Source organism: Gnatocerus cornutus, chromosome 8 (assembly GCF_029298725.1).
Source record: "Gnatocerus cornutus isolate USDA-ARS CGAHR chromosome 8, icGnaCorn1.1, whole genome shotgun sequence".
Classification (NCBI taxonomy): Eukaryota; Metazoa; Arthropoda; class Insecta; order Coleoptera; family Tenebrionidae; genus Gnatocerus; species Gnatocerus cornutus.
The window spans coordinates 8342533-8369792 of NC_142240.1; the positions used below are offsets into that span (position 1 = coordinate 8342533).

Below are 27260 nucleotides of genomic sequence, written 5' to 3' on the forward strand. Positions count from 1 at the left end.
ATAATTCATTATCAACATTAATTTATATAAAGCGATGAATGATTATAAATTATCATTAATTTTTGAAACTATCTGATTTTAGACGTCTATTTATTGATTGCTATACTTAATAGAGCTGACCGATAACAATAATCAAGACACAACATTCACAACACGTCTAGGAATTCTGGATTACCGGAAGTTTCAATGTTTTTTCGGCATATTTGATCTTTGACCCGCATAAACTGCAAAGAAAGGGCTAATGAGGGGATGAGATTTTCTTGGACAGTGGATAAAAATGGATGATATAATCTGATTATCTCAGGTATATAAACTCACCAAGACGCCAAGTTTTTGGGACTTTCCAGTTTCTTTTATTATGTCGGTTTAAAATTAAAGTAAAAGGGCAAATGTGGGGGTGAGAGTTTACTTTAGTGCTTACACTTTTGAAAAGAATCAGTTTCTAGTAAAATTCAGCTTCGTCAACGTGTGTCTTTTCTTTTTTCTGTATTTTTTTTGGTTCCTGAGTTTCGAGTTCGAATTTCAAACAGTCTTTCTCAAGACTAACAATAGCAGATCTTTATTTTCATAAAGGTATGTTTTATATATAATTAGAACTACATTTATTATAATTAAAGAATCATTATGTGGAGACATTGGAATTACAACGAATTTGATCTTCAAGAAAATGGCGACAACATGGAATTTATCGAAATCGATGAGGTGGTTCAACCACAGGATGAGAACTTTAATGGAGATGTTGAAGTAATTGGCGTTGAAGATGTTGAACCCGAAGTAGATATCGGGCCTCGTATGTCTCGTATGCATTTACCATCGGAAGCTAAAGAAATAGTTTTAAATGTATACGAATATCTTAAAAATAAATGAAACAGAATAATTGGCTAATTGGCTATCTTGTTATAGTTTACGTGAGATAATAAGATTATTCCACAAGTTTACTGTGTCAATCAATCGAGTTATAAAATAATTATTATAATTTTATTTGTAAGTTTCATATAATTGCACTTCAAGTCGTATTTTGAGGAATTTCATTGTTTCGATTTGTAAGACTGGCCAGCTGGGTAAAAATATTTATTACGGTTCATTTCAAGGCAGATAAGACCCAACCACTTGAAGGTTATTATGTTTATGGGGGTTTGCGGTAAAGTGGCTGTAAACGATTTAAAAAGTCAAAGCCATAACCGCACTAGAGCGTTTGATGAACTGTACCTTGCTTCTCAATTCCTCCACAGACAACGACTTAGTTCAAAAACATGCCAGTTGTAATATTCCATCAATTTATATTTCACTAGTTAGTCCTTAATTTGTACCATTTATATTCTTCGCTTATTACAAAATCTGTTTCGACAATTGTCGCACTAATTTGTTCAAATGCGTCTTGAGCCAAAAATTCCTCTTTGAACTCACTTTCTGTCGTCTATAGTATGCGACGTCGGTGGTTTTATGGTGCTAAAAGAACTTGTGTTACAGTACGTTGGATTACTCATTTTGCTGTGAACTGTTACACATCACAATTTTTGTCAAGTTTTAAAATTAGCCAATCAAAAACTCTCCATCCTGGCGAGAGAGATAGGTATACATTGTATCCAGTGAATGCGTGCAACAGACAAAGACGAAAGTTGTAAAGTTAGTCGTAGATATGTTTCTAAGACTTTTGACTATGTCCCCCCATCTATTAATTCCCAAATCTCTGCTTGCAACTGATAATTTGGTCGATTTTTCAATTGTTTCCATCGTAAACACTTACTTTAATTTCATATTATCTGTCGTGCTGAAAAATGCTGCCCTAAATTTTAAGAGATGTGTATTGTTGGTTGCCTAGCATGTGAGGTCGGTACAGAAATGACAAGAGTGCGGTGGTTTTTAGCGGTAAATTTGAAATGTTGATTGGGGGCAAAGACGAAAAAATATTTGTAATGTTTTATTGAAATATTTCTGTTTTATACAAGCGACACAACATAATGATCGAAGCACATAACCATAAGTTAATGTGTGCAGTGATTATTTTGTCGGAGCAGTTGGCGAAACGAGCAAAGTTACTGCAGCATACAGGTTTGCCATCGAAATAAAAAGAAGTATATGTTGCAATAACGTTGTAGCTTCAACAAAAGACGCATCAGTGGTTGTTCTTGACATAAATAGTATGTGAAGATCAACCGCTGGTAAATCATACAAGTTTATGGAGTGCTGTATGAAAAGCAACAGTTTTGAAACAGATACAAGCCCGCAAAATAGCCTGTGGCTAGTACATATACTAAATTAGCATTATAATGTTATCAATTTTATATAAATACAATCACAGTAATAATGGGAACCAATGAAAGAAACGTTTAATTTAGTTTATCAACTTACTTTACATCCATCCAATAGATACAAAGTAGACTTATGAAGTACATCTATATAATTATTATTACTATTTCTACACCCAGTCTTGCATAAACTCTGTAAATACTTAGGGTAATGATGAGAAAGCCTTGCCCTGTCGAAGCGAAAAAATGACTGATTAACGCGTATAAAAGTAAACAGCCACGACTGAGTGCAAATATTTTCCTAACTTTCGATTGGATGATGCAAGTAGACATTCAACTCCCAATAACGCGACTGTGGGTGGTCACCTTCCACTTACAAACCCCCTCAACAATTTCCTACTCGGTAAAAATATACTACTATAACAACGGCCACCGCACGAGTCCTTTCCCAAACCTTAGCTAATCTAAATTTATTACTCATGTTATCGCAGTTACTCAGAATTTCAGTACTGTCCCGAGGCAAGCTTGGAACTAATTAGTTCAAATTTTAGTATAAAAAGAAACTCAGCACACACCATATCCAAATGTACACACTCATGCAGGTAATGACAGAAGTTACAAATTCACAGAGAGGCAACAAGTTACAAACGGGATTTTGCCACCACATTATTACTACGCGAATGTGTTCGGCATGTGCCCTGATCATCGGAACTGAACGTCCATTAGCTACTATGTAACGAAAAACGATCATTAGTATTTTGAAACTTCATTATACGTATACTAAGTTCTTTTAGTATATACATCAACGCAAAGTTGAACGAAATGACAACTCAAATAAACAACAAACGATTGATAAAATGAAACATACATTTCTTAGTAGTGCTACGGTACAACTATCTCTAACCGCCGCTAACGGCGCTCCCCTAAAAGTAAAAATATATGTACAAAAGGAACACAATTTCACTACAATTTCTAGTTATGATAAATATATTTTTGGCGTTTCAAATAAAGAGAAACTTTCCTTTTTTTAAGTAACAAAAATTCGTAAAAAAACCGTCATTAAAATCTGAATTTTCAAAGAAAAATGGCCGGCCGCCGTCCTATCCCTTCCGACGTACAAAATTTAAGATGTAATCAACATAACAGTTACTAGGAACACAACGTCGGCATTTCGCGGCAGCGGCCCGACCTAACACTGTTTGCTTTTGCTGGTGGGGACAGATCCCGACTTCCCTTCCGGGATTGGCGGCACGTTGCAGGCGTGTGAACGTGCAAAGTGGATGATGCGGGATCACGAGGCCTGCTTAACCACAATAACTCCCGGTCGCGACTGTTGGCTTTGCTGTACCATCGCGGCGCTGAATTCCATCAGCGTGTTCATCCTCTCGTTCTTAGTCAACGCCAACGGCACCTCCTGTGTGAGAGGCTCGTCGCCGAAGAGGTGATCGCCTTCCAAGTGTCGGATGGCCTCGACGATGGTCTCGAGATTCTGCCGCGACGTGTTCGACGCGTATAGCCTGTTGGGGGCGGCGTCCTCGTGGCCGGCGTTCGGCGACGGAAGACGCTCCACCTCCACTTTGGGCTCTGCTTTGATCGCCGCCTCCAGCACCGACGGTAGCCGTTGCTCCGGTTCGGGACTCGGACTGCGTGAATGCTGCGGCGAGCACACCACCGTCTGCGTGTGTCCCACCGGAGGTAAACATTCCGCGCTCACTAGCTGCAGCGACAGCTCTTCCGACCCCTCCACTTGGTAGATCTGCGTTTGTTGTTGGTGGTAGATTTGGTTCTCAAACTGCCTCACTTGCTCTTCCAGAACCAGACGCAGCCCCCGTTCGCGTTCCAGCTGCCGTCGCAGCTCCGCGGGAGATTCATTCCCCACATTCACGCTGATGAGACTCACAGGCTCGGGGGACATGGAGCCTAAACCTTCATCGGACGACTCCGCCGACAACGTGGGCAAAATTATTTCAGTCTTGCGCTTCTTCGGAGGCAGCTCGCCGCCACCGCCGCTTCCACTCTCATGTTGGCTCACTAGTCTTTTCAGTTGGCAGTTTTGCGACAACAGTCTCGTCTTCTCCTGCTCCAACGAATAAATATATTCCGCGGTTTGCTGTAGGATTGCCGCCTGGAACAACAAATTTTTCGTTAATAATGCACTCTTGGAATTCGGTGCCCCCATTCGACGGCCCCCGCACGACCCAAACGACGCAGTTTCTCGCTCCAATGTCTTTGACATTTTCAAGGTAAAACGGCGCGTACGTACATGTGATCGACCAACCGGCGCTAGGTGCCCCCGTACCATCCGAGATATAAATTGTTTTGACACCAGTACTTACGTAACAATAACATGCATCGAATTTTACAAAAAAAAAATTACGTAATGCGGTTTCAGTGTGAGCAAGCTTTCCAATTTTAATGGCAAGTTCTTGGAAAAACAATTGCGGGCGTTTCTTTTACCGTGAAAATTGTAAGAGGTCGTCAATTGCTGGAATTTATTTGAGGTAGCATACTTGATGAGCCTGCATTATTAAATCGGCGATAAAGCATTCATCAGAGAAATTATTTATCGCGAAAAAAACTCCTCCACGTGAACAGGAGTATTGTTTTATTAATTAACAATCTCGAATAAGGCAAATTGGTACTACATAATAGTATATTAAAAAACGTGTTTTATAATGGCCAATTTGGTCCACGAGTTCCCGGTGTATGGGGCGAGTGCACCAATGCCATTATAACACAAGTCCTTTATACTATTTTTTCGAATTGGCACCCTTTTTTCAATAAAACATTTAAATTTTCCAATTCTAGGACTTTTCGTTTTACGCGATTGGTAATGGTTTTGTAACCACGACTTGCCACTTGATTTTCAAATTCAATTTAAAATTTGACATTTATTGAATTTCACTATCACTGAATTTTGACTTAACGTAACCTAACCTCACATCTATTATATTAAGGTACAATTATTGTTGGCCGCAAAGGACAAATCAATTATATTGATACATTTTCCAAATTGACCAAGATCTTGACAGGAAACAGGTGACAGCCAGATTAATTAGTTCTGCAAATTCTTAAAAAACAAAATTTCCTACTTTGAGTTCTTTTCTAGATACCTATTAAAGCGGCAAATTCGAAAAAGTCCGTTTTTAAACAAAAAAAACAACAACACCGCAATTTTCCTCTGCATTACAACCGGCAACGTTGCCTAGGGAGATTTTTAGTGAGAAAATAATTGTCAAATTTTTGACATTTCTGAAAATTAGGCAATATTTCCGTTAAAAACGTTTGTTTTGGATTGCAAATCAAAGGATTTAATAGTGAAAAGACTCGGCACAGCCTGAAAGGCCGTTTTGTGTAATCAAATTGTCAATTAGGCAGCTAACCTATTTGATTTTATCACCAAAAAGTCACCATTGACGACGTTGCCGGTTGTAAAGTGGTGGCAAAGTGCGGTGTTGGTGGTTTTTAAAAAAAAAACGGACTTTGCTTATAGTTTACTATCGAATTAATGGAATGTCATAATCCCAAGACAAAGAACGAGTTAAATTTAGCCTCTTCTGTTGAGAGTCACAAAATAGTCAGTCTTTAACCTTAAAGGTGAAGGGTTACAGTCTGGGGAACTATAACTTTTATGACTGTAACTTCTGGTTTTGACGAGTCGCCGCTGATACGAATTTTTACAATCAAGTCAATCAGGAAATTTGTCGTTAATCTCTACTCGACATAACAAAGTACTGCAACGATGTCAACAAGGTACTTCTGTGTGTATTAAATTCGCGTTTGCAGAATTTCCATATTTGGAGCCAAAACAGGAAAATAAACTTCCCTCCGTCAACATATGCCGAGCAAAAGATTCTTCTTGTGCTGCAGCAGCTGTCGTGTTCGCTCAATGGCATTGTTCAAGCCCCGATGGTCGAAAAACTGTGTTAACACAACAACATTGCAGCTTTTTTCCCATCTATTGTGTAACCATAAAATAAACATCGTCGCTAGAAAAAAAACCATCTCCGTCTTCAGCGGTGCAAATTACGTTGGTTTGTAACTACTTGCATCGTGTGGTCTGCACAGGTAAAAAAAGCGGTAAGGTAAGTCCGTTCTATAAATAGCAACAAGCGTACTCATGTTCGATGGACGGTGCTGCCATCAAGCGGTGTGTTGGAATGTGGAAGCACCGAAGACAACGTGAACCATCCACGCTCTTGTTAAGGACGTGCGAAACCACGTCGTTTCGGATCTGGAGCCACTTCCGTTGCCGGATCTGGAACCGCTTCCGCTGCCCGCGGCCGTTTCCGCTCAAAAACCAAAAGCAGCTTTTTTCCGCGGAGGTGCGCGGAAATCTATTTTAAGAAGCGCTTTTTCATGTTATCACGCGGCTAATGCGCTTAACCTTGGCCGCGAATGGCGCCAGTCAACGGCTGGCTATTATTTTCCTATGTGTCAGCTGTTCGGTTAGCTACGGATTTGCGTTTTTTAAACGAACGGAAACAGCCGGTGTATGAGCTTCATCGTCCATCTTTGCCTCCAACGAAAGGTTTTTTGTCGCTCCGCGTTCGGAATGCAGTTTTCAAGGTCACGGACGACGCTCGCCCGGTTTCCCGCCATTTTCAACATGGCGTCCATCGACTTCTAATTATAAATTCGCATTATGCGATACGGCTCCACGGTCCAAACTTCTAGACTTATAGCAGAGTGTCGAACTACCGAGCAGCTGTTAGAAGGTTAGAACGCAGGTGAAAGACCCTGATGCATCCGGCATCGGTCGGTGCGGGACAAGCGGAGGCGTTTAAAAGGCACTTGCCTATGCACAAATTCGAACGACAGCCTCCGCGCGGGAAAACGCCTCCAAAGCCGGCAGAAAAATTCGCGTTTTAAAGAACCACCCCATAATTTAATGCAATTTTAACTTATAAAACGGTTAATTCGATAATAAAATCGTGTTGAACAAAAAACTGTCAACGCAGTTAGATAAGCTTAATAAATCAGAATTTGCAAGCGATTAAAATCGGACGCAATGTTCAAGTAACGACTATTTAAAAATCACTTATTTAACAGATCCTTTGTGGGGCCCCTCCACTGTCGTTGCACTGGGGCCCGTAAATTCTCTCGGCGGTCCTGATCAAATATTTTCAACTCGACTCGGTCTAAATCCAGAACGCATTTGTCGATATTAAAGATTTAAAAAGATGATCAATGTTTTCCAATTCAATTATATCAATGAGATGCCGCTGCTCTATAATAAAAACGTCGATGAGGGATTCCTTGAAAATGGGACCATAGCAATCAATAACTAACAAGCGATGGTATCAAAATAGCGGCGTTTGAATTATTAATGTTGTGCAGCGAGTTTCCTAGGACAATTATTTATAACAAACACCCAAAAACGGTGGAAAGAGGAAACGAGGATAATATAAAAACTTAAATTCGAGTCGGAAATGCGGTCCTTGCAATATCCTGAGGCCTGGAAAAGATTGCCTCGGATATTTTTATTTGTATCAGCAAATATTTCCACGTTTGATCGAGAATCTAGACGCTGGTCGTCTTTATTTTCAAAGGTAAAAGATTTCTCTGTTCTAAAAAAAGTTGGAAAGACCAAAGTTGAATGAATTAAATTGAACTCTCAGAACGTGCTTATGTTGCAGAATAGTTGATACTCATATTCCCGCATTTCTATTAATTGAAATGCCATTAAACTTTCAAGAACTTTGTCCCCCGTCGTCATTTCGAAAGAAATCAAGTTAATCTCCCATCAAGCAGTTTCGTCGCCATCGTCTGAAGAAACGAGTACATTTAACGCCGTGAAAGATGAGGAGAAAAACATTCGCAGATAATTGCAAAGAGCGTCTAAATTTATGCAAACCGATAAATTCCCTCGGCCGTAACAGTAAGAACCGTTCCGCGAGCAGGAAAGTGGCAGTTTCGGATGAGATAAAAGAGGAGTAAGAGGGCAGTTCCGATGGCGGATTCGTCCAAAGTAGAACGTTAACCCCGTGACGTCAACGGTGCGGGCCGTATATCGAGCGTCCCGGCGCGTCGTGACGTCACTGCGACATCAGCTGGGCGTGGCGCCGACCCTTGATTCTTCGACTCGCCGAAAGAGGACGTGACGACGAAAGATGGCACATTTTAGATCGCACTTTTCCAAAAAATGCAAATTGGCCTAGGTTAGGTTCTTGATGGTTTACCGTTTCCATTCATCGGGTTTGTTGTTTTTATCGGATTGAACTTTGAACTGGCGGCGTCATAGAATTTTATCATGTTCCAAGACAGACGGGAATTAAGTGCGTTCCTGGTACGTCGAATCAAAGAGGGGATTTATTTAGAAGGTAGTCGACGGACGTTTCCGGTTTAAAGTGCAGCTGTGAAAATAAACATTTACTTGAAGGCTCGCGTCCACGGCCGCAGCGCTTCGAACGAGTTGAATAAGGACTTTTTTGGAAAACTCGAATTCCGAGAACGAAAATAAAAGTTTGTTGTTAATTCGTGTGTTTGCGTGAGCGGTGAGATCAGCCCGCTGCACTATTCTAGACTTGCACCTTTTGTGAGGCCCGTCCCAGAAAACAGCTGATGTCGGTACCGCTGCTGACATCAGCTGAGAAAAATTCAGGTCGCACCGTGCATTCCTCTGTCTCTTCGTGGAAGAAAAGCTTAGAAATTTAAATTTCTGATCCAAGGCCGACCGACAAAAACCCAATTCGGGCACACACGCTTTCAAATGCAAAACGTATGCAAGGGGGAAGAAACTCGTTAGAGCTAATACAACAAGCCTCTCGCTTCCTTTGATTACAATGAAGCTCTTTGTACCTAGGATGTGTCTCTAGCACTTGAAGTGATATTAATAGAGGCACCGATCTTCCACTTCCATCCGTGCCAGGCACTGGCGAGGAAACGCGTCCGTGGCGACGGGGGCCAAATCCAGGCGCTTATTTGTAAATAAACCTGTCCTTTCGCAACACTTCCTTGTGGAAAAACAAGGTGGATTTTGGCAACCGACGACGCCAGATATGAGATCAGCTGTTTGCTGTTTACATGACTTAATAATTGTTCCGCTTGTTTGCTCCGCAAGCTATCGCGTTTATTTTTAGATGACACGGTCGCGTAATTGCAGTAAACAGCTGATTATAATCTGCAAAATCGCCGCCACACAAACGTTGGTGCGGCCGCCGCATAAATTCGCTCATAATTACTGTGAACGTCTAACGAGAGGGGGCCTCTCTTGTCTCTCGACCAAGTTTATCGATCCCACGGTGACCCCTCTACGGACGCATTCCTTCGCTATGATACAGCTAAAAATACGCCGTGGCGGATCAGATGGCGGCAAAAATTGCTCTTGTCCGCAACCTCGCCAATAAACGGATTTTTAATGGGACGAGGAGTGTAACTGTGGCGATAACAATCTTCCAATCTTTTAAACATCAACTGCAGGAATGTTTATCCATCCAATAGGTAAAGTACCGCTTCTAAGCCGTTTACGACGTCCACAAAATGCAGCATTCCAGCATGAAACAGCATTTTAATTCGGTCTTAATTGCCGCATTTAAAGTCGGGATTACGACATGCGATCGAGTTAAATTGAACTCGAATTTCTATCGGAACGTGTAATTTGGGTTATGATTGTAAACACATGTTTTCTCGTCAAATTACGAAATGGGTCTGTTATCAGGCTCCCAATTTTTTCAAGCGTACTATCGAGCTATTACACTGTTTATGTGAGATTAGATAATCGGATCCCACCTATTTCGCGGCACGAATATAAACAGGCAAACAGGTGAATGGCATTCTTGAGAGTACCAGAAAATAAAATGCTTAGACGTTGCGCGCAGCGTAGAATTGAAAAAACCACCTTGGCATTTCAATTGGCCGTGTCTATGAATAGGTCAATAGCTCCTGAAGAATCAAGGACAACTGGCACGTAAATTCAAACGAGGAAATGTCCTTCTTTGCACAGGTGTCTTCTATGCGATAATGAAGAAGCTAATTGTCGTTACACATGAGATGTGCGCAAAATCCGTTCGTTCGTTCGAGCACCATCAATGATGGCAAAACAAGAAACATTCCAAGAATGCGTGACGTAACCGCCGTGCAACGTGTGACCGAGTGGTGCACACCTGGCATTCCGCAGGAAAAGATAACGAAAACCTCGATCGCTGCTCCCGCAGGACTAATCCAAACACTCTCACAATTTCGTCCTGACAACACTAATCTGCCTCGGCTATTAGCACTTCAAAGGTGCTAGAACGTGCCCGTTTGCCTTCCGTGTAAAAGGAGACGTCAGGAATGCCGAAGCACGACCGTTGCCGTGGCAACTAGCGGACGCATCAGATATCGTAACCTTGGCCAAAGAACACGAAGCGGCGCATCTGAAGAATGTCGTCCTGCAACGACTCGCCCGGTGGCCACATTGTCGCAATAAACGTGGGAGGAAGTTCTCCTGCAGGGCGAAAATTTCCTTGTCGCAGCAGGAATTAGCCGAGAGCGAGCGACGGCGGTGAAAGTCGGCGACATGCGAATAATCGGAACGCTTTCTTAGGTGCACCCGGAAGAGGCAGGAACAAAAGGCGAAAGAGGAAATAACGAGGACTGCTGTCGAGAACGCGGCGGCGGGTTCAGGGCTGGTCACGACGAAATGGCGTGGGTATCGATCGAAACACTAAAACGAGGACGTAATAACGCCGCTACGCTCCTCTTCGCCCCGAGGAAAAATCAGAACGGCCCATCAAACAACGCTTCCAAAAAAAAACAAACCGCTTTTGTTGTGTTTCATATAACACAATTCACACGTCATTTTAACAATTCCCAACTTTGTATTCCCGCCAATAAATTTTTACGATAAATCATCACTTTATTTCGATGCTCATTATTATCCAATTAACACCCAGCGGCATATTTACAGCTTGGACATTCATAATTTGAAATCGACCACGCTTTACTAGTCGCTCAGATATTGTAAATCAATTAAACTAGTTATTTATGGTTTTTGTTTGGCTTCTAAATCTACATATCTATAAATAAAACGCGACGTGGGCATTTTTCATATTTTATTTCGATTTAATTAGCGATCGTACTTTTTTTCCAATTAGAATTACCGAAAGCGACTGTCATTTGGTTCAACCTCATTATCTCCTCCAAATGAAAATTCAATAAATCAATACCATCACACACAGCGGCTCCATCAGTTGGGCAATAAATCAAAACCCATGAGCAAAAAAGTGGTTTTATTAATATTTATAATTACCAGCAACTTGAATGAATATCTCTATTAATAAAATGGGTGAAAAAAAACTCAATGTCGTTTCAAACATTAAAAATTGTATGAATTGTAACAGTTTCTTCCTCTCGCCACCCCACTCGTGAAGCTAAAACCGGGAAAAGGTCAAAGTGCAATCGGTCACAGGATGCAAACTCGGTTCCGGGATGGAAGAGAAGCGCATTGTGCAGTATAAATGCATTTGCTGCAAGTTTAGTTCCTCCGTTTTCTTTTCTAAACGAAGGCAAAAGCCTGATTCTTGAGGTGGTTTGAAAACAAAGCATTCAGCTGATTATGATTATCGTGAAATTGGTCCTCGTCCGGGAACCGATGACGCATTGGTCTGAGCGCGGGGGTCGAAAAGGGTAGCGTCCCGGCGCTGGCTGCCCTTGAACAGAGGGGTGAAGTTGGAATTGTGGCGACGCAAAGTGCGATCGGCCTTGGACGCCGCCCCGACTGCCTCTATCGATCCGGACAGGGTGGCGTTAAAGGTCATATGGCGGCCTGGCTGGCTGTCCTGAAATCATCGAACGATCCATCTCGACAATTTCGCGGCGTCTGGGTCACACACCTGATCCCTCGAAAAAAATCAAAACAAATCGCCTTTTCCAACATAAATCCCTCTTATAAATTACCAGGAGCGCTCGTCGGAGTCGGCGAAAAGTTGCCAGGATAAATTACGCCCTCATGACGACGAGCGAGCTCCAGATTCCAGAACCCGGCACTAATTAAGTTAACGTGTATGTGTGTATACACAGTGAGATAAACACACGTACGTACGCTATGTATCATCAGCGTTGTTGGCTCAGCCGCCTGTCAGTGGTGGGCGATTGCGAGGGTGGTTTTCCAAGGGGTGTGAGCGCTAAACGTGTAACTATGGCAACGGAACGTGGCGGGAATGTCAGACTCTGTGGAGCCCCTCTGCCAACGAACAACGACCACACCCGAAATCCCGTCGTCGCAGCACGTGTGCCATATTATCTTGGAAAAGCCGGCCGACGACGATGGGAAAACCATCACAGATCAAATCAATTTCATTAGAACGCAACAAAACCGAAATGTCAAACGCACGATCCAGAAATTTTTGCCTCGTGGACGAGGCTTGAATGACTATACAATTTGCATCTATTGTGCACTGGTGACCTTCCTGCACGAGGCGTGGGCGCCAGCAAATCGATTTTATTGCAATGCATTTTGTTGCCAAGACGGTCACTTTAATGATTTACGCTGATTGCATTCGAAAATGACGCAACCAATATTTTTAATCGTGCTGGTTGCAGAACTTTACACCTATTTTGCGCTCGTTTTTAAGTGCCCAAAGACCACGCCTTGTGGTCGTGGAATTCCAGATAAATAAGCATTGACAACCCGTGAGAATGTGCGGTAGTACTAGCAGCGTGGGTGTCGCAACTCCAATAAGTGGACACGCGAGTAAAATAAGAGTTGCGCCACTTATGGGTTTGGATGCAGCAGAAATGGGCTAATGGGAGGTGCGAGATGTAATCGATGACGATGTTACCATACCAACCAATTTGCTCTGACGTCAAGCGTCCGAAGTCGAAGAGTTATAACAGTAATGGTAGTAAAGAAAGGTCGCCGTTTTATATTGTAGTTGCGATTATCCTGGTAAAATTAAGTTTGCAAAGGACGAATCCTGCCGCTCCTGCTGTCGTTTTGGCGGGAGTCCAAGCCAGACGTGACGTCACTGGCCCGCATCAGGGAGAGAGACGGAGTCGCGCGTAGCAGGATTGCCACAACTATCGGTTCGTCTCTCTCGGGTGTAGCGTAAAATGCAGCGTACTACTGCATACATAAATGCATCGGGTAGTCAATAGGAGCTGCAGTGCGCAAGGTGAGCGCGCACATAATCCAGTGTACTTGGACGACGTACGCGTACGTTGACATTCCTGAATCGAGTAAGACGAGTAGGTCTTGCACGACTAATTGGGAATAAAAAAGGATCCAGGAGTCCCATTCATGAATGAGCGACCAAGATCGTCCCATGCGTTCAATACAGCACTGTCCCACTTTAAACGAAATCCAAGACAAAGCCACAGACTGAGGCTGATGAACTTTACGTTCGAAACCTTGATGGCTTTACGACGCGGTGCGTGCGAAAGACTACGTCCACGAGAAGAACGACTAGACCGTGAAGGTCTCGCCTCGCTGAACGAAACAAACGAGACCTCTTAATGAGTGAATCTTCATAACCCACTCACCTGAGAAACCCTGCTCGCTCGAACCAAATTAAATTAACAACAACGTCCCCTTCCAAGAAGTTGAATTATCCAACGCGACCATGAAAAAACGGTAATGAATGGATTTTAGTTAACATATTAAAGAGTGTCAGGCGACAGGTTACGAAAGATAAACGACAATCGGATAACAACAAAGGTCGCACTGATAAAAAACGACATGTCGAGTTTTATGATGGAGAAAAACGTGGAACCAAAGCGACCGAAGGCTGCGCATACAGACGCAAAAAAACCGCAGCGACCTTGCCAAGCGGAATTGGTTTTGGCGGGAAACGACCAAACGAGAACGAGATAATAAATGAAAGGCAAGACGAGACACTGTCTGCTTGCCAAACGAAAACGTTACGTGTAACGATCATTAATTAGACAGACGAAGAACAAAATAACTGAGCGAACAAAGCCCGCAAACCCGATGAATCCTTTCGCTCTTCTTGGTCATTTCTCTTGGAAAACCACTCTAGAAACAACAAAGAATTACGATTTAAACAATCGGTTGACCTTTCTAGGCCTTGACGAGAGAAACTACCATGGAAATTTCTTATTATTATTTTCTTGAGCGACCAAACCAATAAATCCGCGTTGTGAATTTTAAAATTCAGGTCGATTTTTGAAAGCTGTTGAAAAACAAGAACTGTCTTCCGCTGCGTATTAACCAACTGCGTAGTTATCATCGGTTCGATACCTGTCAAGGAACAGGTAAAAAAACTGTTATTACAATTAATGGTCAAGGATAAACCGAATCACATGGTAAGCGGCTACGCGTTAAAATTTCGATCATACAGAGTGCACCTTCCCCAGCTCCTTTGTCTTCTCGTGGAATCAATAGATCAAAACGAACGGTTCGAACGCGTGTGTAGCAACAGCTGAGAGTGAACGTGGTAGGCGTTCGACCTAAACAAGGCGATGTCTGGATGTGGAGAGGCCTAGTGAAGGCTGTCTACATAAAGTGAGTCACTCCGACGAAGCGTCAAACGCCAGAGCATCCATTTAAGTCTTGGACAAACAGTTAGTTTAGACATCCATTTTCGGTCACATGGGGTGGATGAAAACCTGGCCGTCCAGTCTAGACGTCGAAAATCCTCGCAGGACCAAGTTCAAAATCGCAATAAACCAGTCGACGAACTCAAAGATGTTTAATCGGATTTATCGTTACGTGACAGGGGCTAATTGGAGTTCGAACATTCAGCCAAACTAAATATGAGAAAGCCTTCACTAGCCGCCGTGGACCTCTACGTTTAACCCAAATGGAGTTCATTCATACTCGACCTACCGTAATGTACATCGTACGCACCTATCGCAGACTCGTACCGGTCGCATTATCGTATTCAGTCGCGCATAAACAAACAATTCGACATTAGTATCCTGATTTGTGATCATTTCCCACGTGGAGAAGATTCTAGTCTTGTTTTCCCTCGCGGACGCTGACGAACCGACTCCTTTGTGCGATTTCATTCATGGCTTGATGAATTCAAATGTAACTTTTACAACAGATCAATTAATTGGATTTTCCCAAGGCTAACCGTCATTCACGTGGCGAACGCAGTTGCATGCCAGCCAGGGTCGTCACATTATTTAGAACTATGTAATCGATGACATTACACAACCACGCGATTCGCACCCTCCCGTCGAACCGCAAAACCACGCACGAGATAACCCATCATTTCAGGGGCCTTGGCTTGCAGACACATTTGTAATAGGCTTCAACAACAGACAAAGCCGACCAGACTGTATTAAAATACCCTGACCCAGTTTCTGACAGTCTGGCGACCGCTGAAACGCCGAGAATAACGAGCTACGCCCCGAAAATTCTGAATATCAATACCAAAGGACAAAAGCATTGTTCTTGCTCAGGAAGAAACAAAAGCGGGCCCGCGACGAACCCCTGCGGAAACCTTGGAAGTGAAGGAATTATCGGTTAAATATGTGACACAGCAGCCTCAATGGAGCAGTTTTTGTCGGCGGAAGCTGTGGAGCGCGTCACCAGCACAACGCAGCTGGATTTAAATGTCCCGGACATTTAAACCACCATCAGCAGCGTACAATGTGCGTCCGGCACGATGAGCAACATCCGTGAAGCGAAGCATACATACAATCAGCTGGTGGCCGTGCTTTGTGATTTCGTCGGCTCTTTAAACTTGTTTGTCTTGATGTTTTCTGGCCAGTGACCTTCGATGTAGTACCGCCACCAGCAGTCGGAGCCGTCGGAGCTGTTGACCACGTCTAATCGTTGTAGTTTTGCACCGGATTGGCCGACTTATCGAGCCGCCACCTGTTCTAATTTACGACAATTACCACCGGCCATCTGCTTTTTGAATAATTATATAGTGCGAGATCGATAACGCGCTTTTTGCGTGGTTCGTGTGCCCAACGGTGTGTATATATTATTTAATAGATGGTCTAACACTCCGAAAATAACCACGTCTAGACAGCACCGGCCGTGAAATACCAACAGTACAACAGACGCAATCAGATGATCGCCTATTTTTACACTTTCAGATCAGCTGATGCGCAACCGAATTAATTGCAAGCGTGGAAAATGAGGAAAAAGTCGCGACCTCTTGGGTTTTCTAGATAACGCGCCATTGAAGCAATACGGTGAGTTTTCGTGACAAGACAAGAACCTACCTTGCTTAATTTTTCTCCCTCATGATGCGGCAACAAGGATCTGAGTGATTGAAAGCCATTATTTATGCTCTGCATTCTCCGCCTTTCGTTGCTGTTGGCGATTTCTCTTCGGATTCTCTTTTCTGCCTCCATCGTCGCCGTGGGTGGTTCACCGCCCTTGTTTATTCGACTGAAAAGAATTCAACCAACGTTAAAACCTTGACGAGAAAAACACACACGCTGTAATCATATACCTAATGAGATGTGGAAGTGGCACTCTTTTGAGCTCTTTTTATGAAAAATCTTTGTGTACGTCACAGCTGCTCCAGTTCTCGCATTAAATTTTCAGTAAGTTTGGAATTGGAGCAAGTGACGACGGCCTTCTACTGGCATTAATAAATAAGCCTCTTTTATGAAACTTTCTAGCCCCGGCGCATCCACCAAATGACAAAGTTAAACACATGTGACGCAACGCTACAAGAAATGCTTTTATGAACTCGCAATCGATAATTAGGTTGTCAGAGTAACAAAAGTAAAATTCTACGCTGCGATAAACAGAAATTATGCTGTTATGGATCGATCGTAACCCGCGTGACAAACGAGAAGATTTCGTGCGGACTTGTAAAACGGATTGAATGAAACGACACTATGACGTTGCGCAAGTAAAGAATTCCACGTAGAGCAATTAAAAATGCTCGCTCCTGATTTACGTTATTACGAAAGAAGTTTATTTAGAGAGATTTATACTGATCAAGGCTTATCGAACTCAATTAGAAAATAAAACAGAAATAGCGAGGTATTTTGGAAGTGGCGCCGGTGGGGGCGAGCCGACGCATCCATCTGGCGATCCAAAAATTATGACGAGGTGTGAGGGCAAAAATAGCAGCATGGCATGTCGGTGATCAGCTGATTGCCGGCGATATGGGTCGACGTCGCCAACTCCCATATCGCATGCCACGCAAAGGGTCGTACATCAAAAACGAAACTTTCTAATCGGACAAGGCCTCAAATACCACATGCACCCATTACGGTGCTAATGACATCGTAAATTTCTTTGACGTATCAGGCACGATTAGAAAATTAGTGCCAAACACATACATTTTACAAATTACAAATGGTACGTCGTAATCGCTGCAACTAACAGCTGACACCGATAAGTCGAATGATTAATTTCGCACGTGAAGACGTACATATGACACGGATCTACCATCGTCGGTCTAGACCGAAGTCATACAAATAAGCACAAAGTTAGTCGGGCGTCGCTCCGCCGACGCTCTATCATATTACGGAGCGACGCGTCGTCTAAAATTAGCTCAAGGTCTGCTTTAATGCAGTACCGCCGAAGATTAGCACGCCAGACGGCAAACAACGCTCACAAAACGCCCATGTTGTGTTCGGTGAACCCCCAGAGGGGTGGGCCACGCCGCCCACACGTACAGAGTGACACACTTTGCAAACTATAATGTATCAGTGCCCTTCGAAATTTGCATTGCCACGAAAGTTGATTTTTCTGTAACTAACGAGTCGGCCGTCGCTTCGGAATTTATGAAAACGCGTCCAAATCGATACCAACCCGACGTACTACGCAGTAACGAGACACAATGGGCATGTCCTAGTTAAATAGAGCGCACAGTGCGAGTGGGTATGTCGGTGGGCGTCATAAGGGGGTCACGACGCCACAGGGACGCACGTCGGTTTCAATTCCAGACGCCCACGGTCTTTGCACGACTTTCACACCTGTGCCTTGCAAGCGGCGAAGGCGGCCAGACACTCGAGAACTTGGGAATTTCTTCAGTTCTCAGAGGTTTTGCAAGTAACTAAACGTAGATCGTTTTGAACCTCCTCTTTCCGGAAAGACATCAATTACCAAAGTTTGAAGCATTATGTAACTCTGGCATGCAATTACGAGTTCGTGGTACAAAAAACTGTAGTAGTAACCGTGGGTGAAACCCGAATGAATGATTTATCACAAAGCACAACCGTCCATTATTTAACTTTGTAAATACAGGGTGTCCCAAAACTTCTCATAAAATGTTTCCTTGAATTCTTCACACAAAAATTTTGCTTTAAAAATTGTGTTCATTAATGAGAGATCTTCTTAAATTAGTGTGGCAAGGTATTTTTGCGTTGCTATGTAATGTTTAAAAATAATTTTACCTAAACATTTGAGTGGACCACTTTTATCGTAAAATTTTTTGACATTTGATAAGTGTTATTTAAATTGTCAAAATGTTGTATTCTGTGGGTGAATATTGTGACATGTACGCAGTGTTGGGCGGTTGTAATGGAAATTTTACCGCTGCAAGTAGAGAATATGCAGAACTTTACCCTCTTCGTCGATTACCAGACAAAAATGTCTTTCAAAGACTAGATCGTTGTCTAAGGGAAACAGTTATTAAAAATTACAATTTATTCCCAAACACCAAATTTCAACAAAAAATGCTGACGCGCGTTTCGATAGCAATGCTATCATCATCAGAGCGATGATTAAACTACAGCATTTTTTGTTAAAATTTGGTGTTTGGGAATAAATTGTAATTTTAATAATTTGTCAACATCAAGAATTGATCCAATAAATTTTTTTTTAAGGGAAACAGGACAAATACGTCCACGATATGAAATTGGTCGTCCTAGAAGTACAAGAACGCCCGAACTAGAAGAAGCTATTTTGGAACATGTTGAGAATTTTCCTGGCCAAAGTATTCGTGGTATATCAAGAGTATTTGGAGTGAACAGTAGTTTGGTTGCGAGAATACTGGAAACTGAACGGTACCATCCTTATCACTACACAAGGGTCCATGCGTTAGAAGAAGGGGATTATGAACCTCGTGTATAGTTCGGGGACAGAAATACCGTGTTTATGACTTAATTGGGGTACTCGCTGCTCAAAGAGGCGAAACCACAAGATAAAGAAATCAACAACGGTGGTGGTTTCGTCCCTTTGTGCAGTGAGTACCCCAATTAAGTCATAAACACGGTATTTCAGTCCCCAAACTATACAATATTGTCAGTGGCTTCTGTAGCTCAATGACAACTTTATTAATCAAATTCTTTGGTCTAATTTTTAATATGCATAACAATCATTATTGGGCAATCGAAAATCCGCATGTTTTTAGAAGTAACAGGCATCAGGGTTTTGGAATCAATTTGTGGGCAGGCATAAGTGGCAATAGACTAATTGGACCTTTTGTTATACCAAATCGTATGAACCATCAACATTTATTACATTTTTTTAATAATGAACTAGAAGATCACTTGGATGAATTGCCACTAGCTTTACGAATAAACATGTGGTTTCAACTGGATGGCGCTCCTTTTCATTTTGCTGTTGGCAATCGTTGGATTGGTCGAGGTGGACATGTTCATTGGCCGGCTCGATCGCCTGATTTAACTCCGTTGGATTTTTTTCTTTGGGGACATTTTAAAAATCAAGTGTATTTTACTGCACCAGAACTACTGAACAGAGTGAGAATTGCTACTGATTCTATTACACCAGAAATGTTAGAGCGTGTTCAAGGGAACATAAGAAGACGTGCAAACGGTCATAACTTTGAACACCTTTTATAATAATTAATTATTATTTTGTGATGTCCGTGTCGATAGGTTTTTTGTTTAAGTATTATTTATCGTACAATCTTTATGTTTGCCTTTAGTTGTTCAATGTGTTGCAAATAAACATCTACCTACTTTATTTTTTTCTTGTTTGCATAAAATTGATTTTGTGGAGTTTAAAACTAAACGAAAGCTTTTTCAAAATTCTTCCGACTTTTTGATAACAATAATAATTTAGGAGAAATCGTCGATTAATTGTGTCAGTAATGACAGTTCATTTCTACAATGGACCAGACAAATTACATGAGAAGTTAACACGATAGTAAGTTAAGTTACCTTTTACTTCTTTTATGAATGGCATTGGTCAAGTTTGGAGCCCTACTATTTGGAAACTATTAATCGAAACAAAATTATATTTTCAGTTTTAAGGATGCCAATAATTCAGCTGTCGTATCTTGAGAATTTAGTGCGCACCTTTTGGGACACCTGTATTTAATTATGGGACAGTGATAATAAACATGCGATCTATTCGCGATGAATCACGTCGCATTCTTTCGAAGTACACATGTATAAAAATAAATAAATTGTGGTGTGGAAATCACCTTCGACGGCCTTGCAGTACGTATTATTCAACAATAAAACGCTCTCTTCTTTTTGTACTCTCCATGCATCGCGGACCATTCCGAGGCGAAGAATGCGGCGGTATTTTTACTTGTCTCGGTATAATTACGAGCCAAGGATTTCGCCGAGCTGCTTATTAATATGCACTTAATAACCGAACAGGAATTCGAAACATCTGCATATGCCTTTCTACAGCGCCGATCAAGCTTGAATTGAATTCCTGCGACGCCCTGACGTTCTCGAGTGCTTACTCATCGACACATGGCACCAGCGGCCCTTTAAAAGCTGTTCTCTATTTGGTCATCTAAGCGCCTTTCCCGTGACTCAACAAGTGTTGCAATTTTAGCGCTACTTTCATCGGCAAAAAATCCCATTGGAAACGGGGAACAATCCTCTCTCGCGCCTTTCATTTCACCAACATTCTTCAGGTTACCAAAAACGGAACTGGTAAAAACAACCTCCATACATGGTGTTTCTAGCCCGGCCGGCGACATTTTAAGTGACCGCTCACATTTTACCCTCCTTAATTTTTTCCTAGCTATAATCAGGTCAAATGACGCAACGAATCGATACGACTTATCAGAATTACGTGATAAAAAATTCGATTCCGCAAAGTTTTGAAATAGAAATTGGGCGATTGTTAAAGGTGGCTCGCCGAAGCACCTTGCCCCTAATTTTCCTGTCAATCACACGGGCACAACCGCTTACATAATAGGACGGAGGTCGAGTATGCGATTGGTATTATTTATAAACAGCAACAGCTGAGATTATCGATAACTGTTTTAAGGTGAACGATTCGTGCTGCGATAAAATGTTTTCTAAATACAATAACTTGCGGCGATGCCGATGGAATGCGGGCGAGTACGAATAGTCTTCATCTAGTCGGAGAGGTAAGATTTCGGTTGTTATCGCTACAAGAATGGTGACGAGGCAATTTTCATCTGGCTGTTTACCGAAGATTGCATAATAGCGTCTATTGTCGGACCCGGGCCCCTTTTAATGCCTTTATAAACTGCCTTCCGTTTCCTTGCGATAACATCGCACCTGGCTGCGTCTCCACGACAAATCTCCCCTTTTCCTCACACCATTGCACCTTACCAACCTCTGGGAAGAAGAAACATGTATTTTGAAACCAATCTCTTCACCTGGACCGAAACTTTTTCATAATACAAACCGGACCAGGTAAAAATTTTACAATCGCGACAAAAGACTTGGCCTTGCACGACCCTCCTAACAAGTTTAAAGTTGCAGCTTGAGTCCCAGTTCTTTACATTTGAAGCACGCATAGATTCTACCTGGGGTCAATACGGTCCACGTGGAAAGAACAAATCGAACCGATCGTGGGTGTGAGAACTTTGATCTTCATTAAGATCTCAACGCCTTCTGCTTCCGAATCTACATATCAGACTTTATAATTACGAGTAATGGAAAAAATTTGCATTAGTGTCGTTGGCATCTGATCGGGCTATAAATAAAACCAAACAGATAAAACCGGTTGATCTGTGAATTTTTGAATATGCAAAACCACATGCGGACACTTATCGTTCATCGCTCAATGGAAATTCGAAGCCTCATTACAATTTTCACGTCCTCCTACTTAACTCTTCGCTCCAAATTTAAAATTTTGATTGACGCATCTAAATCAATCACAACTACTTTAGCGTCACGGGAGCGAAATTTTAGCAAAGAAAATAAACCCGATTTTGGCACACGTTCAAAAGTATTGACGAAATGCGCACTGTTTGTTTTTTCGGGTAATGAACCTCGTCGAATTTATCACTTTTACCTCCAACACGACCATCAACAAAGAAATTACGCATTAGAAGTAATAAGTGTCATTTGCTTCCGGTAATTTCTACCAATTTCAAATAAAATTAATTACGTGTATATACGCTTCCTTAGGTCGTTTACTTGACGCATAACATCAACAATTCAATGCTTGTATAATTAATGTGACGAGGGGAAATTGTGGAACCAAACAGCAACATTACTTGACCACCGAGAAAATTGATTATCGGAAAATTACACAAGCACGTAAGAATCGATGAAAATTTACGCAGTACGTGGACCCATTATTGTTTTTGAGCAACAGGCCAATTATAGAAGTTGCTATGATCACATGACATGGTTCTGTACGAAGACGGCGGTGTCATTGGTCCACGTTGGTAGCACGATTAGGCAGTGACTGCGCTTTTTTTCAGAGGTCAAACTTCTAATGACAGGGCGATAGGAACAAAGTAACAAGTCCACTATGAATCACAGACTTTCCGATGAGAAAAAAAATTAAGACCGTTAAAAATGGACACTTCTACACGCAACCAGAAAAAAAACTGTCCCGACAATTTGGTACAAATGTTGGCTAAGTTTGCGAAGCAGTAAAACTTTATGACGGTTGTGAACATCGCCGATAGTCTAAACACGACTTTAGTAAATAAAATTAATTTCGAAATGTAATCAGTTGAACTGCTCATTTCGGAAAAGGTTGATAAAGATGTTAAATTATAGTGGTTCAAAGATAAAGTGCCAAGTTTGGCGTAAACATAAAAACCTTTGCCAATTGATAGTTATGACAGGTTCAATGCCAAATTTTACTGCAAAATAACTTTCTGTGGGTCTTTCTGTTTATTTTAAGAGGCTCTTAAAATTTGTGACCACTCAAAAGTCCTTTAAATAAACTGACGCTCAAAAAGTGATAGAATTATCAGACTCCTTTTCTGATTTTACAAGCCCGGATAACTGAAATGCATGGTTTATTTTCAAAAATCGCATTTAAAAAATTCTATTTTGTTGCTTTGCTTTTGTTTACTAAATAATCTAATTTTTCTACAATAAAGTATACCGATCATTTCATTTTTCAAAAAAATATAATAAATATGCAGGCTCAAGTGCTTATCTTACATTATATCCTATACAGGGTCCGGCAACACTTGTGTCCACCCTCAAAATCGTCTTTAATTTTAAAGATTAAATTTTGAAAATTTGCATACGCTCAAAGTTGACAAAGTTCTTGACGCAAAAATTTGTTTTTATCACTGATAGTTTTGTCGTCGCGACGCCTTAAAAATGTAATTTTTAGTTAATTGTGAAGGTTTGTGATATCAACCCCTAATTTAATTTTTTTTCAATATAAATGCGTTAAAAATATCTCAGTTGTCAAGTTAGTTTCCAATTTCACTACGTCACTACGGGAACTACGTTTACACCGATCTGTCTACAACATGTGTCACAAATGACATCTATCCTTTGGTTCGCTTTAGATTGCAACAAAAGTCTCAACTGGTGAAAATGTCGCTTTGTCGATGTTAATTAACGATTTCTGGTGTCCATAAAGTGCAACATGCCCATGTTAATCAAAAATTAATCTTTATGAGAGTGAACGAAGTGACTTGTGAAATTTTGGTGTAAACGTAGTTTGCCACTACGCCGTCATAATTTTGAAAACTAACTTGATAAAACAGCGTTTTTTTCGCATATTTTAAACACAATTTGCATTAGATTTAAAATACAAACACAAATATTTGTATGACAGTTACGTTGAAAAAAAATTTAATTCGCGAATATTTCCGCAAAAACTCAAAAATTGATAAAAATTATACTTCTTAGGCGTCGCGACGCCAACCAAACCGTGATAAAAAACAAATTTTTGCGTCAACTTCTAGAGCTTTGTCAACTATGAGCGTATGCAAATTTCCAAAATTTTATCTTTAAAATTAAAGACGATTTTAGGGGTGGACACAAGTGTTGCCGGACCCTGTATAGACAATGACCTAAAGATAAAAAATAGCCAAATTATACACCGAATATACACAAAATAACCAGAGAATTTACCAACAGAAGCAAAAAATTATTAATAAATAATTAAAAAATGGGGGACAAGATAAAGAGCATAAACAATAACAAAAGGGGTATAAACTAAAAAAATTACAAAATAAAGAGAATTTCTGACGGTATCTCAATCAAACAAAGAGAGGAAAAATAGTAAAAAATTATTATTAGTGTTAGTAGACAAACAACGAAAAATTAACAATAAAAGACAAGATACAAAAATTAAAGAAATACCTTGCAAATACAAATATAGAAAACCACAAAGATTGTCAAGAGCAACAGTAAGATAAAACACGAAAAGGAAAAAACATGGAAAAAATTTAAGAAGAAAATAGCAGAAACATTTTTCAGAACGATGATAAACACTGTCTCTTCTGCTTTTACATCTTTAACCCGGTCATTTTGATGTGATTATATCGAATGACAGAAACTAAATTAGTTGACAACATCAAATCGAATGTTCACTTCATTTTTCATTTTTCATTTTTTTTTAACATTTTCTGCTCTGCACGGATAATCCGCCGCCAGGATAATCGAGGTCCTACTGTATTGCCATATTTAAGAATTTCAACTCTGTAAACTAATTTGAGCTACCAAATTACTTCTTTGAAAAAATGGTAATTATTAAAAAAAAACAATAAACAAGCAGGCCATGACTTCAATGAGATTTTGGTAACCCTGAATAAACAATCGATGACTGATATTCACATTTGAAATATCAAAGATCCTGAAATTTCCCCAACGTAAAAAATGGGCGCGCAATTAACTTTTTGTAAAAATTTTGGATTAGATATCCAATTTTTTCACCTAAATCCAAGTTGTCGGAAATCGTTAAAAAAGCGCTAGAGACCTGCAAAATTTCCGCTTGGTTGTTACGAAACGGACCTGCCAACATGTAGAAAAAAGCAAAGCCCACTGCACCCTGTTTTTAGGTCATTTGGTTGGCAAAACTAGACCCACATAAAATCAAGTATGCAGCAATATAACCTTTTAAATAATTTTTTTAATGATGGAAGTATTAATTATGAATAAATTCAATATCGACGTTATTATTCTGTAGAATAAAATGGAATGAATGGGCAATGTCCCATCGTAAATCAGCGTCCCAAGCGTGATAAATCTTTTTTTCCACCCACCACCCATGAGCGCAACCATCGCATCGCAGCCTCAGATTTGACATGAATGAAAACGGAATACGCAACTTCCTTTGCGTAAAATGTAAACAAATCCGCGTTAAGCAAGTGTCACTAACCCGCGATTTCCATTTTGGTCTGAAATAGTAATAAAAAATGCATCGATAGAAGCGGGGGCCGTAGAAAGCGTCACGGGCGTGGTACATTTGCATCACCCACGTGGCTTGAATAACACAACCTCAATCTGATTCACGATCTGTAATTAACCCGAACCCAATTCGTCAGCTGTTGGTTCAGATCACGCTCCATCGCGATCATATGTTCGTCTGAATTATCTATAAACACCTACGTAATCGCGGCTAAAGGCCGGTGCACAACGCTGCAAGGTGCACCAAGATGGGCACCGACGCCACAAAATGGCGAACAGCTGAGCCGGCGTTGCACGCGAAATTTCGATAGGCAGCGTGGAAGCGCTCGCTAGCGTTTGTTGTTGCAGTGCATAACGTTGCCACTCCACGCACCATCAAAGTCAAAAAGTACACAAACGTCAAAATCATGTGTCAAGAAAGGCGGTAAACTCACCTGGACGCGTTGCCCGCAACTTCTTTCTTCTCTTCAACACTTTCGTACACTACCCTCTCGTCGTCGACATAAACGGACATAATCTTCACTGTTGTCACTGACAATGCGATTCGTGATTTTTTTCAAACACTGTCAATTAATTTATACCTCCACTAACAAAATAGTACGCTGCAGCGCGGGATGACAAACATACGCTACGCCTCACAGCGGTTTTCTGGTAGCGGCGTTTGGCGGGAAACAGCTGAGGCCTGGTTGACGCCAATGTAATATTCATACGCCGACTGAAAATCACTGAAATTCACAATCTTTACTCGATCACTACACCAAATCACATTAGATTCACACACTAGATGCACACGAGTCACTGATTTACCCAAATTCATTTTACAAATCGATTAGGGCTCATTACATAGTGGCACTATTTACGACGCGGAGGAAACGGAGTCGGGAGCTGATGTTCGTCTGCCAGCTGGCGGTGAGGCTCCGCCCATAGAGTATAGACCACAGCGTTTCTACGCTACGTCCTTCCCGCCAACTCTACCGCGAGCACCAGTGGCGGGGCGCAGGCCGGGGCCACGAATTAAACTCAAAAAAGCGTGCTTATGCTGAGCCCATTCGAAAAATTGACATCTTTTTAATGCATTTTCCTTTTTTTTGTCCTGTGCCAGAAAAACTAAAATTTAATTTAGAAAAAAAAAGCAACTTCTAGGTTTCCTGTCAATTTCATCTCTTTAATATAGGAATATCAATACAATTACATATGAAAATTGAACTACAACGGCGGACGGACATTTTTTTCCAAAATTAAACTCAAATCCACGACAAATTTTTCAAAGATGCTAAAATTCACAAAATTTTAATTGACAGAATTAAAAAAACCGAAGCTTTATTTAGAAAAAAAACAAAAAAAAGGTTTTTTTTTAAACCAAAAATTAAATTTTTTTTACACAAAACGCCAAAATTAACAAATTTTCAAATCATTACAATATTTAAAAAATGCGGGTTTTTTGAAAATGTACCAAAATATGTAGTGTCAAATTTATTTAAAAAATATTAATAGAATTATGAAAAAGTGTAGAATACGTAGTGCCAGTTATTTTGAAACTGTTTCCAAAAAATTCACAGACATAATTAACAAAATCAAAAATTATGTCAAATTTAAGTTTCATATTAAAAAATTATTAATCAATTTAAT

The 27260-nt window shown here is 41.0% G+C and overlaps 1 protein-coding gene and 2 long non-coding RNA genes across 3 annotated transcripts; 1 reads left to right on the forward strand and 2 right to left on the reverse strand.

Moving 5' to 3' along the window:
• Window positions 1-3445: 3445 nt before the first annotated feature.
• Window positions 3446-26309, reverse strand: crp (transcription factor cropped). The gene is made up of 3 exons (XM_088042775.1): window positions 26066-26309; window positions 16374-16542; window positions 3446-4374 (listed from the first exon to the last, which is right to left on the reverse strand). Exons 1-3 carry the CDS (start codon window positions 26143-26145, stop codon window positions 3541-3543), a joined length of 1083 nt encoding a protein of 360 aa, XP_087898901.1. The 5' UTR covers window positions 26146-26309; the 3' UTR covers window positions 3446-3540.
• Window positions 6013-6438, reverse strand: LOC148169443 (uncharacterized). Its single transcript, XR_015770539.1, has 2 exons — window positions 6368-6438; window positions 6013-6309 (listed from the first exon to the last, which is right to left on the reverse strand). It is a non-coding gene; the product is annotated as an uncharacterized LOC148169443 (long non-coding RNA).
• On the forward strand, window positions 17617-19109 carry LOC148169444 (uncharacterized). The gene is made up of 2 exons (XR_015770538.1): window positions 17617-18165; window positions 18942-19109. It is a non-coding gene; the product is annotated as an uncharacterized LOC148169444 (long non-coding RNA).
• Window positions 26310-27260: the final 951 nt, after the last annotated feature.